General features: G+C 40.6%; 2 gene segments (V, D, J or C); both read right to left on the reverse strand.

The window, feature by feature from the left end:
* Positions 1-8,022: 8,022 nt before the first annotated feature.
* Positions 8,023-8,608, reverse strand: LOC114686616. The segment is given in 2 exon segments: positions 8,023-8,396; positions 8,501-8,608. Coding segments are annotated over 2 exon segments (381 nt in total).
* Positions 8,609-17,649: 9,041 nt separating this feature from the next.
* Positions 17,650-18,172, reverse strand: LOC114686618. The segment is given in 2 exon segments: positions 17,650-18,029; positions 18,111-18,172. Coding segments are annotated over 2 exon segments (426 nt in total).
* Positions 18,173-19,772: the final 1,600 nt, after the last annotated feature.

The raw sequence follows: 19,772 nt of genomic DNA on the forward strand, positions 1-19,772 counted from the left end.
GTTTTTCTTGTTCTGAGAGTAGACTGACCATAAAACATTGCAGTATGTTAATTGTCTGGCCATAAACACATAAAATTTCCTAATGTGACAAATCACTGAGGTCTAATATTAATTTATTAAGCAGATTCAATGGGGATACAGACTCACAAATAGATGCTGCCACTGATCCCTTTGCTGAATCCAGCTGTTCTGCCCAAGGGAGATGGAAACCAACCGAAGGCTGCTCCATGCCACCTGACCTGGCCTCACCACCTGAGTGAGAGAGTGTATGCCCCCTCCTCAGTCTTAACCAGTTATGTACTCAGAGAAAACCACACCCATCAGGCCAGACACACCAAAAGTCATTGGCTGAATGGAATAAACTCACACAACAATATATCATTCCCATAATCATAAAAATAACCAGAAAATTCCACTTTTAATCACTTCCTTGCATAGTACAGAGAGACTACTTTGTCTTGACTTTGGGTTGTTTTCATTCTCCCACTATGCGAGACTGAAAATATGGCCTGGCCATTAATAAACTTTAGTTTTGCAATATCTCAGTGTTTAGCTCCTGACTTTCAACCAAAAAAAATTACTCCTCACTTAGAGAATAATGAAGGGAAACTCATTTTAATAATACCACATACCTAGTTCTGGCTAATGCACAAAAGAATTCCAGGCTCTCAGACAGGAACATTTACTACCTTATATAGACCTGAAGTTTATACAATCCACACATAAAGCCATCCTTGAATATCTCTCAAGTCCCACGTTACACTTTGAACAATTTAAACAGACATAGTAAGTCTGGCCACCTGGGAATATTGGAAATTTGCACAGCAGAGATATGGCCAGAATCCTTATTTAAGTACACCTGTATTATTCCTTTCCATTAATTGCTACCTAGTGTTGTATTGCCCACCTGGAATTATACTGAAAAGAACTTAATGGTAGTGTCATCCACCCTGGTCTCCAGAACCACACGATAGAGGATGTTCTTTAATTAAGGAAAGAGTACAATAGCTGTATATAAATCAAAGTTACATCCTTTTGTTATGCAAATGGAGCCTAATTGGAGGTCAGTCAGGGTTTTAAAAAAAGTTTACAGAGGTAGTTTTCAAACAACTACAAACTTGAGTATGCTACAAACTTTGCTAACCAGCCATTCACTCTATTACTTACTGTACAGTCATGTCAGTGTTCCTTTAGCTAAATTCTACTTTATGTAACTTAGTATTTCCTATGTAAGTTTGCTATTAAATCACTCATATCATCAATTTCATTACTTTAAGTTTCCCCTGCAACACTTCTGGGGGCTCAAAGTCATATATTGTCAAAACATTGATGTCTTAGTTGGGGAATCTATTGCTGTTAAGAGACAGCATGGCCATGGCAACTCTTACAAAGAAAACAGTTAACTGTGGTGACTTGCTTCCAGTTCAGAGGTTCAGTCCATTATTGTCATGGTGGGGAACCTAGTGGCATGTAAGCAGACATGGTGCAGGCTACATCTTCATCAGAAAGCAACAGGAAGTGGATTAGACAGTATATTGAGCATATATGAGACTTCAAAGCTCTCCTCCAGAGTGACATACTTTCTTCAACAACTATTCCACAAGAGCACACCTCATAATAGTGTCACTCCCTTTGGGGGCCATTTTATTTTAAACCAACACATTCCACTCCCCAGCTCCCAAAGGCCTATAAGCATATCATAATGCAAAAATGCGTTCAGTCCAACTTCAAAATTCCCTGTAGTCTATCATAGTCTCAACAATGTTGAATAATCCAAAGTTCAAAGTCTTTTGTGAGATTCATGCAATCTCTTATGTGTAATTCCCAATAAAATCAAAATAAAACCTTGGCTTCAACAATTCTCGCTCATAAAAACCCTCCTCTTTCTCACTAATTAGACTCCCAATGCTCCACCAGGGGCCCAGCCGTGGATGTCTGCATCCAGATTCCTCAGTCCTTGGATGGGGTTTATGACACAACTATCAGGGTGTTTGGCCATCCCATCACCAGAGTAGGTCAGTTCCTGCCGTCTCTCAACCATTGCCAGCAGTCTTTTGCGGGGGTATCTTTGTGGATTTCTGTGGGCCTCTTTAGATCTTTGTTTCTTCCTTTTCTCATGTGGTCTTCATTTAACATGGTCTCCTATTCCTTGTTCTCCCTTAAAGTACAGGGACAAATAACCAAATGAATGGAAGCACATGAACTATGAACCAAAGGCTGAGGGGCCCCCATCTGGATCAGGCCCTCTGAATCTGTGAGACAGTCATTTGGCTTGATCTGTTTGGGAGGCAGCTGTGCGGTGGTGCCGGGTCCTGGGCTCGTTGCATGAGTCGGCTGTTTGAATCCTGGGACTTATGCAGGGACACTTGGCTCAGTCTGGGATGGGGGGACTGGACCTGCCTGGACTGAGTCTATCAGGTCGATCCCGGTCCTCAGGGGAGACCTTGATCTGGAGGAGGTGGGAATGGGTGGTGTGCTGGGGGGAGTGGGAGGAGGGCAAGAGGGGGAGAACAGGGGAATCTGTGGCTATTATGTGGAACTGAATGGTGTTGTAAAATAAAAAAAAGAAAAAGAAAAAATGTCAAAAAAAAATAAAAATAAAAAAATACAGATCATATACTTCCAACATATAATAGTGTGGGATATTCATTTCCATTAAAAAATGTAAGGAATGGAGCATAGTGAGGAAACCCTGGACCAAAGCAAGATTAATAACCAGCTGGGTAAACTGTAAACTCCGCATCTTCATGTTTGATGTCCAAGCACTCTTGAGATCTCCAACTCTTTTCAGCTCTCTTGACTGCAACATACTTCTTTCTCTTGGGCTGTTTCCACTCCCTGTTAGCAGTTTTCCTCAGAAAGCAGTATCCCACATTTCTCACACCTCCAACATCTGGGGGTCTCCACAGCAATCCAGGCTTCAACTTCACAACTTCCCACAGTGTCTGACACAGGTCTGGCCTTAGCAGCTTTCCTTAGTCTCTGAGAAAGGTTCCATAATACCTTTTTTCTGTCCTTGACTCTAAAGTCAGAACAGGGTAACAAATAGTGCCAAGTTCTGCTGCTTGCTAGGGCTAGAACATGGCTGTTTGTTCAATCAAACACACACACGCACACACACACACACACACACACACAACCAAAACCCATGAAAACACAAAATCAGAAACCATAATACATAAGAAAGAGACAAATAAGGTTCAAAAAATCCTCAATAAAGCATTATGAGACAAAACATCTCCAGTAATATCAATGAGTTTGTTCTGAAATGGCAATTTACTACTGCGCATGGGGCCTGCACTTAGTGTGGTTTGTATACTCACTGTGAGTTTATTGGAAGTAATTATTTTTTCCTTGCTTAGCAGCATTTAGAGATAGCTTTGTATTAGGGATTGGGGCTTTTGTTCCCGCTTCTTCTCTGAAGTAGGCCTCATACAGCTTGTACCTGTGCAGGCCTTGTTCATTCTATCACAGTCTCTGTGAGTTCATATATGTCATCTGTTGTGTGTTCAAAGCACTTTTTTGATGATGTTTTCCATCCCCACTTACTTTCACAATTTTTCTGACACCTCTTCTGCATAGATCCTGGAGCCCTGAGGGGAAGGATTTGATGAAAACATCCCATTTAGGACTGAGGGTCCTTAGGTCTCTTACTCTCTTTATATTATCTGTATGGGTATATTGTCTGTATATTTATTTCTGTTTTCTCTGATGATAGCTGAGCTAGACACTGGTCTGTGGATATAGCAGATTGTAGTTAGGACTCATTTTTACTGCTAATCACCTTTAGCAGAACAATAGATTTTTGTTTTCCTGTAGGTCCATGGCCTATGTGTGGTGATATATTGTGTACCCAATATATTGTATACTCTAATGTTGGAGCCAGCCAACGTGCCTACTGGGGTAGATGAGTAGGGCATGTGGCTGAGGAAAAAACAGAGACAGAAGAATAGATGGAGACAGAAATTCAGTGCCTCGTTACTTCTGATTGTGTTAACAACATCTGTTCATTCTATAGAAACCCCGTCTGTGGATAGAGTAAAGAGTGTTCATGCTTTTAATATAGAGTTACTTTTATGTTGCCAATCCTTTACTATGACTTAAAAGTGTGAGTCTATTGACTTTTGCACAATGTGGATTTCAATAAATATTACAAACAGTGGTAATGCTAACATATTTAAAACTTTTTTCTCTTTTTATGAACTTAAAAAATACTGTAACCTTGAGTTTATTAATTTGGATCCATCTCTAGCAGGTCAAATGAGCTCCAGCTAAATTCTGTCAATCAACAACCTTTTCTCCACCTGCATGTTTTCATTATTCCTGAGGGTGGGATCTCTTCTTCCTCTCCCTGAGTCTTGGAACTCCCCTCCCTCAAACCAGGACCATGGACCTAAAAGATTCAATTGTTATCCCAGATAAAAATTTCCCCTAAACTCCTTAACTTTACCTTTTCTCCCTAATCTATGTACTGTCAGGGGCCATGTGAGAGGAATAGCAAGGAGCTTTGGAACTCAAGGAAAATGGCTCAGCAGTTAGCATAAACACATTGAGTTTACCTTGGGGAGGTAGAGTTCCAAAAACTGACATCTCTGAGGATCTCTTGCTGTTATTAATCATAGTTCTGCTTATTGCCCTTGTGGACACTAAGTCTCTCACAATCTACAAGTGGTATCAAAACTCTAAGGGGTTTTCTAACTCGTCATGAAGCAGTGTTACTGGTACTTACAATAACTGTGATTCACTTTTTCAAGCATAATTCTGCTAGAGCAGAATAATGATTCAACCACTACCCTTAGAAAGAATTTAGAGGTGTGGGTGGTCATGAAGTTTTTAATGAATGGTTTTGATGTAGAAAATCTTGTTGGACAATTTAAAGTTTAGAAAGGCACACTTTCAATAGTTGAGCAAGGGACTCATTGAGGTCAAGGGACAATCACAAAGATAGGCTGGTGATTACTAGCTGATGTGCCTTTCTTGCTAGAACAGGTTAGTGATGAAAAGTGATGATGTATTTCTTATGCCCGTTTTTGCCCACAGAGGTTTCCTAGTGATATCTGAGATTGCTTTACCCAGCAGGACTCCATAAGTGAATGATTGCACCACGGGCCTGGGTACCAGGTGATTGGAAGCGTCTTCTGCCCTTGATTGTATCTAGCAAGGGGGGCTCCTTTCCTCACTCCTTGGAATTGTTATAAAAAGCCCCTTTGAACAAATTTCTTTACTGGTAGATAAGGATCCAGGCCCACCCAAAGTTATCCTGTGTTTCTGTCTTTCTCTCTCCCCTCTATATTTCTATATAAATCTCTTGTCCCTCACTCCTCAAAAGTACCCTGGGGTAAAAGGTGGGGGTGGGCCCTCCACAAATGGCACCCAATCAGGGGCCAGGAACGTGGCAAAAGGAAAGAGGGGGCATCATGGGTACAAGGAGGCCTGCTGGCAAGGAACTGAAAAATAAAAATGACAATATTTTATTCTCAGGAGTGAAAGTAAAGTGGCTGAAATATGCCCAAGTGAGGTTGCAGCTTGTATCTCTTTCTACGTTTCTCTTTTTATCTGCTCTCTCAAATCTCTACTAAAATTAGGTTTAAAAATGATAGTAGAAGTAAGTCACAGCTGCCGAGGCCCCGCACCTGGAGCACGAAATCTGGCCAGGGTCACAGAGGTTAAACAGCACTCTAGACACCCAGTTTCAGTTCGTCAGGGAAGCAGCTCTCTTTATTCCTACCAACATGGGCTTATATACCCCTCCAACAGCAGGAGTCAAGGAATGGTTACTCTGTACCTGGAGGCAAGCCGGACACTGTTTTCCAAACAGGAAAAACCACAGGGGAAGTGATCCCCAACACCCTCGTGAACCCAACTGCCCATTTCACACAAACAACTTAACTGGGACTGGACAAAAAAGGGCATTTAAAATTAAGGCAGCAAACTTACTGCTGCCAATACACAGCGATTTAGGCTTAGGTATATTAAGGTAGAATAAGTTTTCGCATAAGGATATTGTGTAGGCTTAGATATATAAGGATAGAATAAGTTTCAAGCATAAAAATATTTTGTAGTCTTAGCTATATTAGGGTAAAATAAGACTTAGGTAAAATAGAAAGTTATAATAGAGTATTCCCTCAAGCATGGACAGGACCTGGGGTTCATATCCAGAACTTAGAAGTCACTGTGAGCTTGGCAGTCTGAGCAGCTTCAGAAGATACAGGAGAAACCAACAACAGGGGACACCAGAGCCAGTGCAAGTGGCAACAATCAGACATTGGCAGCTGAGCCCTACGGAACATCAGTGCAGTGCAGGTGGCAGATGTCCCAGATAAGAATAAATAATACTAATAGGAGAGAAACATCAAGGATGAAAGATGTAGAAGGAAAACTTCATGGAACTTGTAGAAGGAGATCAATTAGTAAGAAGTAGAGCAAAAGAGGGGGGTAAAGAACAGAACAGAGAGAACAGTGTAGGAATGGCAGAAAGACAAAAATAAAATGAAGAACTAAGATTTGGCCCTCAGGAAAATCTCCTGTGTGTGTGCAGTTGTGCTGACCCCACAATTCTTCAGTACATAACCTGCTGAGAGCTGGTCCCTTGGCAATTGGCCACACCAGATTTCAAATTAATTGCTGACTGCTCTAGCAACTAGCCAGCTTTAGGTGTTCCCTCAAAATCTGCATCCCAGAAAGCTTCAAGGTAGCCAGCACCAGGTGGTCCAGCCTTACAAACTGCTCCAAATGCTGTCTGCAATGCCCCTGACCCAGAAGATGATGTAGAGCCTGGTCAGCAAGTGAAACAGTCTGCTCTTCCCAGACTGGACCAGCACTCCAGCTTCCTTGGGCCCCACTCACCAGTGACATTCCTGTGACAGCATGAAATAGTTAGTCATAGATAAGATTACATGTCATTACTATCGTTTATTTATAAGAAAAAAAAGGCTGGGGTGTTAGATATCAACCTGGGAAAAATGGCAGATGTTTCTATTTAACATATCAAAGCAGACACCAGCTGCCAGGTTCTCCCTACATCCCTCAGTCCCTAGCTGTTACAGGGTCATCCTTGCAGGCATATCCTACTCTACCCTAAATGTCTCCAGCCAAGGAGATGGGCTTCCCTTCCCCAGGTGCCCTTTCCTATGTAATCCAACTGTTTCAGTTACCTGCTCCTTCTCTTCTCTCCTTTGGGTTCCCTGGCTGCTGTACCCTGTTCCCCTCTCTCCATCCTCCTTTCCATCCTCTCTCCTGACACTGGTCAGTGTAATCTTCATTCTGGACTCTCCAGATGCCCTGCCTCTGGCTATGCTCTCCACATGTATATAATAAACTTTCTCCTCCACCATACCTGGAAGCAGTCACGTTTCTTTGTTTATTTTATTTATTTTATTTATTTTTCACTCACCAAAAACCTTCCCCAGTCACCCCTCCTCCCACAGAGTTACACCTTAGGCACCAGCTGAGTTTACAATCAGTAGCTTCCTTCTATGTTTAGAACAAAGGCCAGAAGTTATGAACAAAATGCAATGAAAGATATGATGATGAAATTTACAGATTTAGTAACAGAATGAACTATAAATACAAACAGGTCAGATCTGTGCCTGATGTGCACAGTTATCAGGGAAATCAGAAAGACTTGAGAACTTTTGGTGTGTGTGGCCTCACCTCCCTCATGGCTCCCCCAGTATGAAACGCTGTCCTAATCAGAACAACACTGAGCTTTTGCCCTGAAAGTCCTGATGGAGAAAATTCACAAAGGCTGCAGACCTTCTAAGAAGTTCATCCTGGTGACCTGAGCACAGTCATTTCTGCAATCAGAGGTGATTTTCCACACATAGTTCATGTTAGACTGTGTGATGTACATATTTAAAACTTCAGAAACGCAGAACTGATTTCACAAACCATAAATGTAGAGAACATTCTGAGAAGTGAGTAGATAAAACGACAGCAGTGACCACATAAACAGCAATCAACTGTTCCTGCTCCTGATCTGAACTGCTCCTCCTCTCCGTGTGCGCTTTGCGCCCCCTGCTGGTTCTGAGCACTGCTGCAGGGAGGTTTGTGTCTGGGTTCTCACTGAAGATCCCTCACTGTGTCTGCAGTACAGTAATAAATGGCGATGTCTTCGACTCTTAAGCTGTTCATTTGCAGGTAGAGGCTGCTTTTGGAATCATCTCTTGAGATGGTGAATCTGCCTTTCACAGACTCCGCATAATGTGTTGCATAATTACTAGCTTTGTTTCTAATTTCCGCAACCCACTCCAGCCCCTTTCCTGGAGCCTGGCAGACCCAGTTCATCCAATAGTCACTGAATGTGAATCCAGAGGCTGCACAGGAGAGTTTCAGGGAACCCCCAGGCTGCACTAAGCCTCCCCCAGATTCCACCAGCTGCACCTCACACTGGACACCTGAAAAGACAGAGCATCCTGTTAGTAAGCTCTCACAAATATCCACTGACCCTCACACTCATGTCCACTCACACACCCAGTATCTCTCCTTATCTGTAAATTACCTTTTAAAAGAGCAAGAAGGAAAACCCAGCTCAGTCTCAACTCCATGCTGGAAGTTCTGTGTTCAGTGATTAACACTGAATGAGAGGACTTGTCTACCCCGAGTTGGGTTCCTCTGTCAGGGCTGTAGGGTCAGGGCTGGTTTTCATGAGCAGAGGAGAAAATTATTTGCATGTCTTCCTGCTATATCATGAACTTAGGGGCAGGAGCCTTAGAGAAGATGAATAATGCTTCAGTTGTCTGAGGTGAAGTAAGAATCTAAGTGGCATTTATAACATCAAAGTATCAATTGTTTTCCCAGTCATGTAGTTTAGTTGGTAGAGTATATTTGTCATGCCTGAAGCCCCGTGTTCATTCCCATCATTTCATGCTAGGCAAGAGGCTGGAGCAGGAGAATCATAGTTTTGAGTTATACTTGGTCTATATGAAACTGTGTGTCAACAGAGAAAATGAAAGAAAGAAGGCACATAAAAAAGACAGTTATTAGTATGAATTTATGGTTTTACATAGATATATAAGTTTTCAGCCTTACTTTATTGTACTGTGTAGTTATAAAAATTACTGCTGTGTTTTCATAAATTATTAAATTAATAGGAAATAAAGATCAGAAAAACTAATATATAAACATTTAGAAAATATTATATTTTATATTAGTCAGATAGTGTTGGCCCACACCTTTAATCTCAGCACATGGGAGGCAGAGGCAGGCAGATCTCTGTGAGTTCAAGGCCAGCCTGGTCTACAGACTGAGATCCAGGCAGCGTCCAAAGCTACACATAGAAACCCCGTCTCAAAAAAAGAAAGAACTGTTGTATAAGGTTCAGTAAATTAAAAAAAAAATGCATTCATTAACTGGAATTAACCAACATTGGTTGAGGCCATAGCTCAATGGTATAGTATATCACACATAAAGCTCAAAGACTGATCCACAAAAAAATAAAATAACTATTATATAAATATAAGTACAATCTGAGATTATTTTTTAATAATGATAAAAGCACACTTCAAAGACCTGTGTTTACCATTTAGCTCCATCAGGGCTGATCTTCCCCATCTACGATATAGACCTGCTCTTCCCCATCACAAAGGTACTGCCAGTATTTCTGTGACCCCCCCTGAAACACCTAGTAACCCTATTTCCTCCCATGCCATATCCTTCTGCTCTCCAGATATTCAAGAACTTGCGTTTCTCTCACTACCAGTCATGTCTACTGTTTTCCATAGCAAAGGTCCACCTGGACCTTGAGAGATTTGCCTGCCCTGGACCACCAGGGAATCCACCTCCTTCCTCTCCTACAGGCTACTCCCTTCCTGTGACCTCTCTCCTCATGCCATCTTGTAATCATTGCTCTTTTCCATGTCTTAGGCAGTGTTCACCATGGTCATTTTTTGTCCGAAGTGCTATTTAGACATTGCTCTTACTTACCCCATAGGTCTCCTACTCCTCAATGTTCTTGCTTTCCATTGATGCCAGACTGCCCAGCCTTTTCAGAATTTTTTGTCCCTATGCCTTCTTTAGCAGAAGAGTAGTTTGGGTTTTCTCCACATTCCCAGGGCTATCTGGTATCAGCTTCTCAGACACCTGAGCAGTGTTAAGAATGGGCACATGCTCATGGAGTAGTCCTAAAGTACAAACAGATTTTTGTTACTCCAACACAATGTACTCTGCCTGCACAATATCCAAGCAGAAAGGTAAACACCAACCCAGCTACAAACACTGTGACTTACAATGGTGTCCTTCCTTCAAGACACAAATATGTTTTCTGACTGTGTTTTAAAAACATATCTTTATGCCCTCAGATGAAAGCTCTTACTCTTTCATTAATGAGGCTCTTGTTTTTAATTGTAGATGAAGACTATTACAGAGATCCATATCAGGTAAACATGCAGAAAACAAGTGATCCTGGGATGGCCAACTACACTTGATACCTCTTCAATGTAAATTCTATACTGAAGGCTCAGGGAAAGACCTGAGGAGAAGACAGAAAGATTGTAAGGTCTAGAGGACAGGATGCCACTGTGAGATGATATCTTCTGTGCAAGACTGGGAGGTTGCACCCCAGAAATTTCAACAATATTGATGCCTAAATTAGACCTCCCGAGTACAGGAGGAAACCTGTCAGTTCCCCACTCCTCAATGAGGAACTACAGGTAATCAATGACTGCTGAGGGAGGGAGAATCTTTTTTCTTCAAGGACAAGCTCCCTTATGGGATATTCAATTCCAAGTTCACTGCTCTAAACACATGTGCATATACATAACAATAACCTGGCTCAGTATATATCACACACACACACACACACACACACACACACACATACACACACACACACAAACACACACACACACACAGAGGTAAAAATATTTATTAAGTTGAAGAACTCATGAGTTTGGGAGGGAGGGAGTATTGGACATAGGAGGAATTTGAGTGGGTATCTTGAATGTGTACAGTACTTGGGTTAAGAAAATTCTCAAAAATTATTTATCTAAAACCCACAAGAAAATCTATTCTCATACACAACACCTTGGTAAGTGGTGTGTGTTCAGTGCTAAACATTGAATGGGCAAACTGGAGTATACCGGAGCTGGGCAGGGACAGGCTTTGTTTGCATTTCCTGCCGCTGTATAATGAGTTTTGACATGAAAGCACTACACAGCAGATTGCCTAGAGCAAACAAAAGAGAAAAACCTGAGTTATTGGGAAAAGATTAAATAATTACCTATTATTTATTACATATTTGTTATATAATTCAATGTCTTATTTCATTGTGCTTTTTACCACACACAACTCTGTGCCTTATTTACTCCACAGAGGTCATTATGATAAAATTTTCATAATATCAAGACTAACAATTTTTGAATGTTGAATCCTCATATAATTGAAGATATTTGTTTCAAGTGCGTAGCTTAGTGTACTTTCATATAAAATGAATTGTGATACCCAGTATTGAAAAACCATGATATGTAAATTCTCTAGAGTAGTATTTTCCTATGAAAAAATTCTAAAATTTAAACAATTTTATATTTATCATCAGTCTGGTGTGGGCTGTGTTGAGTGTAGCACTCCTGTATATCAGGTCACTATTTTTCAACATTTTCAAAGTAATAAATGAATCAAGTCTGTGAGTTCCAAAATGTGGAGAGAAATATAGAGCCTCCACCCTAAGTCTATGCTCTGATGTTGTTCCATGTCTCCAGTCCTGCATTCTCCCTAGGACATGACACTCCATACTGATGGGGGTAAAACTCAGCATGAAAAGACTTGAAATTGCCTCTCCATTGTAAAAGATTGTCAGACTCCAGTTTTCCAACTGATGAAATTGTCCTTCTGTGAGATAAAGTGTCTTCATGGTGACTTAAGAAGGCCTTTGAATTAAGTCATTTCTGTTTCTGTAGCATTCCCAGGCAATTGACATAGATTTTAGGAATTACCTGACTTTCTCCCTGTCAGATCTTGATTCCTTCTAGAGAAGTCTTATGACTGCTGTGGGACACAAAGACACATACACACAAAGATGATACAATTTTTAGAAACAGAGGAATGATCACCAAGTGCTCTTGATGACATGAAGAAGGCTCTTATATTTCCAGCTGGAATCACACTGCTTTGGCCTCAATGTTAACTAAGTAGCAGTCCAGCTTGTTGCCAAAGTAGCAATTTCTACACCTTGAGGACTCTACACAATGACATCCAGCTACATCTCTAACAATAAAATAATAAGGAATTTGATTGCTAATACCAAAAGCAATTCAGAATTAGACTTAAATATAAATAAATATGTAAAATGACATTTATTATGAAAGGCAAAGTGACCACTTACAAATCTATGGGGACAACTTACAACAAAATATTTGATGTGTCAGGTAAATCAAATTGAATTTTGAAAGGGGATTTTGTTTGTGCTGGTATTGTTGATTAATTTGTATTTTACTGGCCAAAATAATATTATAGTTTATTCACAACTACTCCAGCAACATTCCCAGTCTCTAACATGTCTGAAATATCATGTATCATATAATTATACATATCTGAGATATATATATATATATATATATATGATAATGTGTTGCCACAGCTTGTTTTTTTGTTTTATTTGAATTATGTCAATAGTGCTGGTCACTAAGAAAGATCTGGTCAAAGTATGGTGTACTCTAGGGCATTGTGAATCAGCCCCACTTTATTTCAAGCAGTCCTTTTGAAAAGTTTACATAGACTATATAAGACTGTGACGTGGATTGGACCAAGAGCAGAGTGACTCTTCTCCAAACCAGAGAGTCCTGCCTCAAGGACCTAGACTGTGGGACACAGGCAGTCCTCAGGAACCTCCACCCATCTCTGCCCCATTTGCTTGCCTGGGGGAAAACTGCAGGCAACCTCCTCACCAAAATACCCCCATCAGACCCTCATATCTACAGCACCCATGCCCTACCACAATACCCATCCCTCTGTGACCACAGTGGCTTCCTGAGAAAAAGAATCTGCCTGTTCTCATTGGTCCGGGATGTGCTGACCAGCAGGGAAAACACCTGGGGACAGGGTCCCCCACCAAAACTCCCCATTGGAACCACCAAACTATAAGACCCATGTCCTGCCCCAATGTTCTTCCCCCTGTGCTGTGGGACGGTCTATATGTCAAATTGCTCTGACTGGTCAATAAATAAAACACTGGTTGGCCAGTGGCCAGGCAGGAAGTAGGTGGGACAAGGAGAGAGGAGAATTCTGGGAAGCAGAAGGCTGAGGCAAAGAGACACTGCAGCTGCCGCCATGACCAGCAGCATGTGAAGACGCCAGTAAGCCACCAGCCACGTGGCAAGGTATAGATTTATGGAAATGGTTAATTTAAGATAAAAGAACAGTTAGCAAGAAGCCTGCCACGGCCATACAGTTTGTAAGCAATATAAGTCTCTGTGTTTCCTTGGTTGGGTCTGAGCGGCTGTGGGACTGGCGGGTGACAAAGATTTGTCCTGACTGTGGGCAAAGCAGGAAAACTCTAGCTACAAACCTGCAATACCAGTGACTTCCTAAGACACACATCAAACCCCATACATTAATATTGGGAGACTTCAACACCCCACTCTCACCACTGTACAGATCTGCCAGACTGAAACTAAACAGAGAAATAAGGGGCCTAACAGATGTTATGACTCAAATGGACTTAATAGATATCTACAAAACATTCCACCTTAACAGAAACGAATATATCCTTTTCTCAGAATCCCATAGAACCTTCTCTAAAATTGACCCCATACTCAGTAACAAAGCAAATCTCAACAGATACAAAAAATTAGAATAACTTCCTGTATTATATTGGACCACCATGGCTTAAAGTTAGATTTCAACAACAACAAAAATTACAGAAAGGCTACAATCTCATGGAAGCTGCATAATATTCAACTGAAGAACCAAAGGGTAAAGGAAGAAATAAAGAAAGAAATTAAAGACTTCCCAGAATTCAATAAAAATTAAAGTACTACACACCAAAACTTATGGGACTCTATGAAAGCAGTGCGAAGAGGAAGATTCATAGCACTAAATGCCCACATAAAGAAGTTGGAGATATCTTACATAAGTGATTTAACCGCACAAATAAAAGCTCTAGAACAAAAAGAAGCAGTCACTTTAGATGAAGAGATGTCAGGAAGTAATCAAATTGAGAGCTGAAATCAATAAAATGGAAACAAAGAGAATAATACATAGCACCAATGAAACAAAGAGTTGGTTCTTTGAGAAAATCAACAAGATAGACAAGCCCTTATCCAAACTAACCAAAAGGCAGAGAGAGAGAGAGAGAGAGAGAGAGAGAGAGAGAGAGAGAGAGAGAGAGAGAATACAAATCAACAAATTCAGAAGTGAGTCATAACAACAGGCAATGAGGAAATCCGGAGAATCATCAGGTCACACCATTACTCTACAAAATTGAAAAATCTAAAAGAAATGGATAATTGTCTGGATAAGTACCACATACCTAAGTTAAATCAAGACCAGATAAACAATTTAAATAGACAAATAACCCCTAAGGAAATAGAAACAGTCATTAAAATTCTCCCAACCAAAAAAAAAAAAAGAAAAAGAAAGAAAGAAAAAAAAAAAAAAAGCCCAAGACCAGATGGTTTAAATACAGAATTCTACCAGATTTTCAAAGAAGAGTTAATACCAACACTCTTCACATTATTCCACACAATAGAAGCAGAAGGAACATTATCAAACTCCTTTTATGAGGCCTCAGTTATTCAGATTCCTAAACCACACAAAGATGCAACAAAGGGAATTACAGATCCATCTCCCTCATAAACATTGATGCAAAACTACTCAATAAAATATTGCCAAACAGAATCCAAGAACACATCAAAAAATTATCCATCATGATCAAGTAAGGCTTCATCCCAGATATGCAAGAATAGTTCAACATATGACAATCTGTCAATGTAATCCAGCATATAAACAAACTGAAAGAAAGAAAACTACATGATCATTTCATTAGATGCTGAAAATACCTTTCACAAAATCCAACACACCATCATGATAAAGGTCTAGGAGAGATCAGAAATACAAGGAACACAACTAAACCTAATAAAGGCAATTTACAGCAAGTCAACAGCCAACATTAAATTAAATGGAGAAAAATTCAAAGCCATTCCAATAAAATCAGGAACAAGACAAGGTTGTCTACTCTCTCCATATTTATTCAATATAGTACTTGAAGTTATAGCTAGAGTAAGAAGACAACAAAAGGAGATCAAGGGGATACAAATTGGAAAGGAAGAAGTCAAACTTTCACTATTTGCGGATGATATGATTGTATACATAAGTGACCTCAAAAATTCTACCAGGATACTCCTACACCTGATAATCACATTCAGTAATGTGGCAGGATACAAGAATAACTCAAAAAAATCAGTAGCCCTCCTATATACAAATTATAATTGGACTAAGAAAGAAATCAGACAAACATCACCCTTTACAATAGTCACACCTAATATAAAATACCTTGGGGTAACTCTGACTAAGCAAGTGGAAGACCTGTATGACAAGAACTTTAAGTCTCTGAAGAAAGAAATTGAAGATTTGGAAAAGATCTCCCATGTTCATGGATGGGTAATGGTAAAAATGGCAATCTTACCAAAAGAAATCTACAGATTCAATGCAATCTCCATCAAAATCCCAACACAATTCTTCACAGACCTGGAAAGAACAGCACAAAACCTCTCTCTCTCTATATATATATATCACCATGCACAAAACTCAAGTCCAAGTGGATCAATGACCTCAATATAAAACCGATTACACTGAACCTGAAAGAAGAGAAAGTAGGAAGTAGTCTTGAATAAATTGGCACAGGAGACCACTTTCTAAATATAACACCAGTAGCATAGACACTGGGAACAAAAATTAATAAATGGGACCTCCTGAAATTGAAAGACTTCTGTAAGGCAAAGGACACAGTCAATAAGACAAAACAACAGCCTACATAATAGGAAAAGATGTTCACCAACCCCACAACTCACAGAGGGATCATCTCCAGGATATATAACGAACTAAAAAAACTATACATCAAATCATGAACAATCCAATTTAAAAAAGAACTATAGAGCTAAACAGAGAATTCTCCAAGGAAGAATTTCAAATGATCGAAAGACTTATAAGGAATTGCTCACCATGCTATGTCATCAGCCAGATACAAATCAAAATGATTCTGAGATACCATCTTACACCTGTCCGAATGGTTAAGATCAAAAACACTGAAGAGAGCTTATGTTGGAGAGGATGTAGAGTAATGGGTACGCTCATCTACTGTTAATGGGAGTGCAAACTTGCACAGCCACTTTGGAAATCAGTGTGGCAGTTTCTCAGAAAACTGGGAATCAATCTTCCTCAAGATCCATCTATACCACTCTTGGGCATATACCCAAGGAATGCTCAGTCACACCACAAGGACACATGCTCAACTATAGTCATAGCAGTACTATTTGTAATAGCCAGAACCTGGAAAAAAAACTAGATTCCATTCAACTGAAGAATGGATTAAGAAATTGTGGTATGTATACACAATGGAGTACTACTCAGTAGAGAAAAATGACATCATGAATTTTGCAGGGAAGAGGATGGAAATAGAAAATATCAGAAGGATAAACATGGTGTGTACCCACTCAGAAGTGGATACTAGATGTAAAGCAAATGATAACTAAACAACAACTCACAATTCTAGAGAAGCTAGCTAATAAGGAAGACTCAAAGAGGGAAGCATGGATCACCCTGGGAAGGGGAAATAGATGAGATCTTCATGAATAAACTAGGGATGAGGGTTAGGCAATAGAGTATAGGGGGTAGGGGATGGGATGGTTGAGCTGGAACAGGGATGGAGTGAGAAAACAATGCAAGAGATACCATGATGGAGGGAGAAACCATGGGGATAGAGAGAAACACATTGCTAGGGAATTTGCCAGGAATTCCCAAGGATGACCCCAGCTTGGTCTACTAGAAATAGTGGAGAGTGTGCCAGAACTGAACTGGCTTACCTTAGTGAACTGTGAATACTCAAATTATCATTATGGATCTTTTCTCCAGTGACTGATGGAAGCAGATGCAGAGATCCACTGCCATACACCAGGCAGAGCTCCAGGACTCCAGCTAAAGAGAGTAGAAGGACTCTATGAGCAAGTTCATCAAGAACATAATGTGGAAACCTGCAGAGATGACCAAACCAAACTAGTGGGAACTCATGAAAGTTGGATCAAGAGTTGTGAGCCTGCATGGGACTGGACTAGGCCCTCTGCATGGTTAGACAGTTGTGTAGCTTGATCTGCTTGGGGAGCCCCTGGCAGTAGGATCAGAATCCATCCCTGGTGCTTGACCAGGCTTTGTGAAGCCCACTACCTATGATGGAACACCTTGTGCAGACTTGAGGCAATGTGAGGAGCTTCGACTTGCCTCTATGGAATGTGCCTTCCCATGGAAGCCTTGTCTTCTTATGTGGGAGAGTGGATGGTGGATTGGGAAGGGGAGGCTTGGGGAGTTGGGAGGAAGGAAGAGCGGAAACTTTGGTGTGAAAAATGAATGAAAATTTTTTCTTAATTAAAAAAAAGTCTGTGAAGTGACAAAAGGACTTCAGAATGATGATATTTGAACAAGTCTCCAGTCTAATCTTCTCTGTCATCTCAGTCCCAGGGCAGCTTCCTGCTCCTCCAGGGACTCTGACACATTCAGGATGTGGGTTGTAACACTGTGTGTTGCACAGTAATAGACCGCAGAGTCCTCAGATGTCAGGCTGCTGAGCTCCATGTAGGCTGTGCTGGAGGATTTATCTACAGTCAGTTTGGCCTTGCCCTGGAATGTCTGAATGTAGTATGTATTACCATTTCCAGGATATATGTTTCCAATCCACTCCAGGTCCTGTCCAGTCCTCTGCTTCACCCAGTTCATATGGTAGCTGGTAAAGGTGAAGCCAGAAGTCTTGCAGGACAACTTCACTGAGGAACCGGGCCTCACCAGCTCAGCCCCAGACTGCTGCAGCTGGACCTGGGAGTGGAAACCTTGGAGAAAAAGACAGAGTGGAAGTCATTGTCACTTTATTCCCAGTTTCCTCTTCAGGTTTCAACTGGAAAGCCACTTACCTGTAGTTACTGACAGGAGGAAGAGGATAATCCAGCTCCATCCCATGGTGAGGACCTGTGTGCTCAGTGACTGTGGAGAGGACACTGATCATATGTTTGTTTTTGGTGTGGATATCTCTGTATTTACCACTGTAGACGCACACGATTTGCATATTCATGAGGCAAGGTACTTCTTATATAAGGACCTATTCCAGCTGGAGAAGGTGGCAGAGTAAACCTGGGTCAGGCAATAGGATCCTGAGATCAAAATCCTTATCCTGTCTGAGGAAGTATCCTTCCCCTAGACCTGTGGAGTCCATGTTGGTATAACATCGAGGCCTAATCTCTAAATTTAAAAGTAGAATTTGTATCTGAGACCTTTGTTGCACTTTGTACCAAAATTGATTTATAGATGGTAGTTGTTATGAGGATAACAGTGTCTGGAAATTGCAAAACTCTTAAATTAGGAGCATTTGTAATCTTCTTTCATATGCAACCTATTAATATTTCTTTTCCAGTAGATTGCAGGTGTGTAACTCTTGGATTTGTTTTTAAATCCCTTTTTGTCATTTGTTTACATTTTGTATAGAGAAAAAATGTTATGGAGTTGAGTGGTAGGGAGGTGGGGAGGTAGGGAGGATTAGGGAGGAGCTGGGTAGGATAACCATGGCCAGAATATATTGTATAAAAATGGGTTTTTTTTTTTTACAAAATCAAAAATAAATAACTAAATCTTGAGAAAATAAAAATCTGTGCATTATTTACCAAATAACTTTTACTGTGTTTGAGCATGGAGACTTCCCATATTAACCGCAGCAGGTGTTGTTCAGCTAACAGACTTTAGGAAGGAAAGAAGTCCACAGAGGCTGCAGAGTCCCCTCCACTCCTCATCTCAGTTCATCCTATTGATTATTGGCTCCACTGTGCCCCCTCTTGGTCCTGAACTCCTCTACATGTTGTATGGCTTGGTTTATACTGAAGTTTTTATGGTTGCTTGTGTTTGTTTAACAAAGAAAACTGAAGGGTTTTTCTAATTATCGAAAAAAAAATCAGAAGTCAAATGTTGTTATAAGAAAGATCCAAGAAGCAAGGGAACAGCCTACAGTAACTTCCTACCGCTTCTCTTCCTTGTTCCAAAAGTGCTAAAATCCTCTCTTAGCCTCACCTTATTACTTCCTGTCTGCTATTGGTCCACGGAGCTCCAAACTTCTATGGTCAATTTTAGTCAGCTACTGGCTAGCTCCGCCCTCTGACTCAAAGCAAGCTTTACTTTCACAATTAAATCAAATTATCACACGACAGAAAATATATTTCTTTATTATATGGCAAAAAAGCAGTAGACATGACAATAATAGAAAAAGCAGCTTGATTTGGCACCCTCCCTTCTTTCTGTAGTATTGAAAACTAAAATTATTTCCTTGTACATATTAAGCCAGCACTCTACAACTGAGATGGATCTGCATCCCATGTCTTCACTTTAAACCAAATAGAGGCTAGGTATAGTATTATATACCTGTAACCCCAGCAGGTCAGGACAGGAGGACAGGAGTTCAAGGTCTACCTCTATGACCTAGTGACTTTGAAGACTACATTAAATTCACCCCCTTTCTCTCTATATGTATGTTTACCTAGGGAGATGCTGGCTGCAGAGCCTGATTCCCTGAGTTCTATTCCCAGAATCCA

This window comes from Peromyscus leucopus, unplaced genomic scaffold (assembly GCF_004664715.2).
Source record: "Peromyscus leucopus breed LL Stock unplaced genomic scaffold, UCI_PerLeu_2.1 scaffold_1166, whole genome shotgun sequence".
Taxonomy (NCBI): domain Eukaryota; kingdom Metazoa; phylum Chordata; class Mammalia; order Rodentia; family Cricetidae; genus Peromyscus; species Peromyscus leucopus.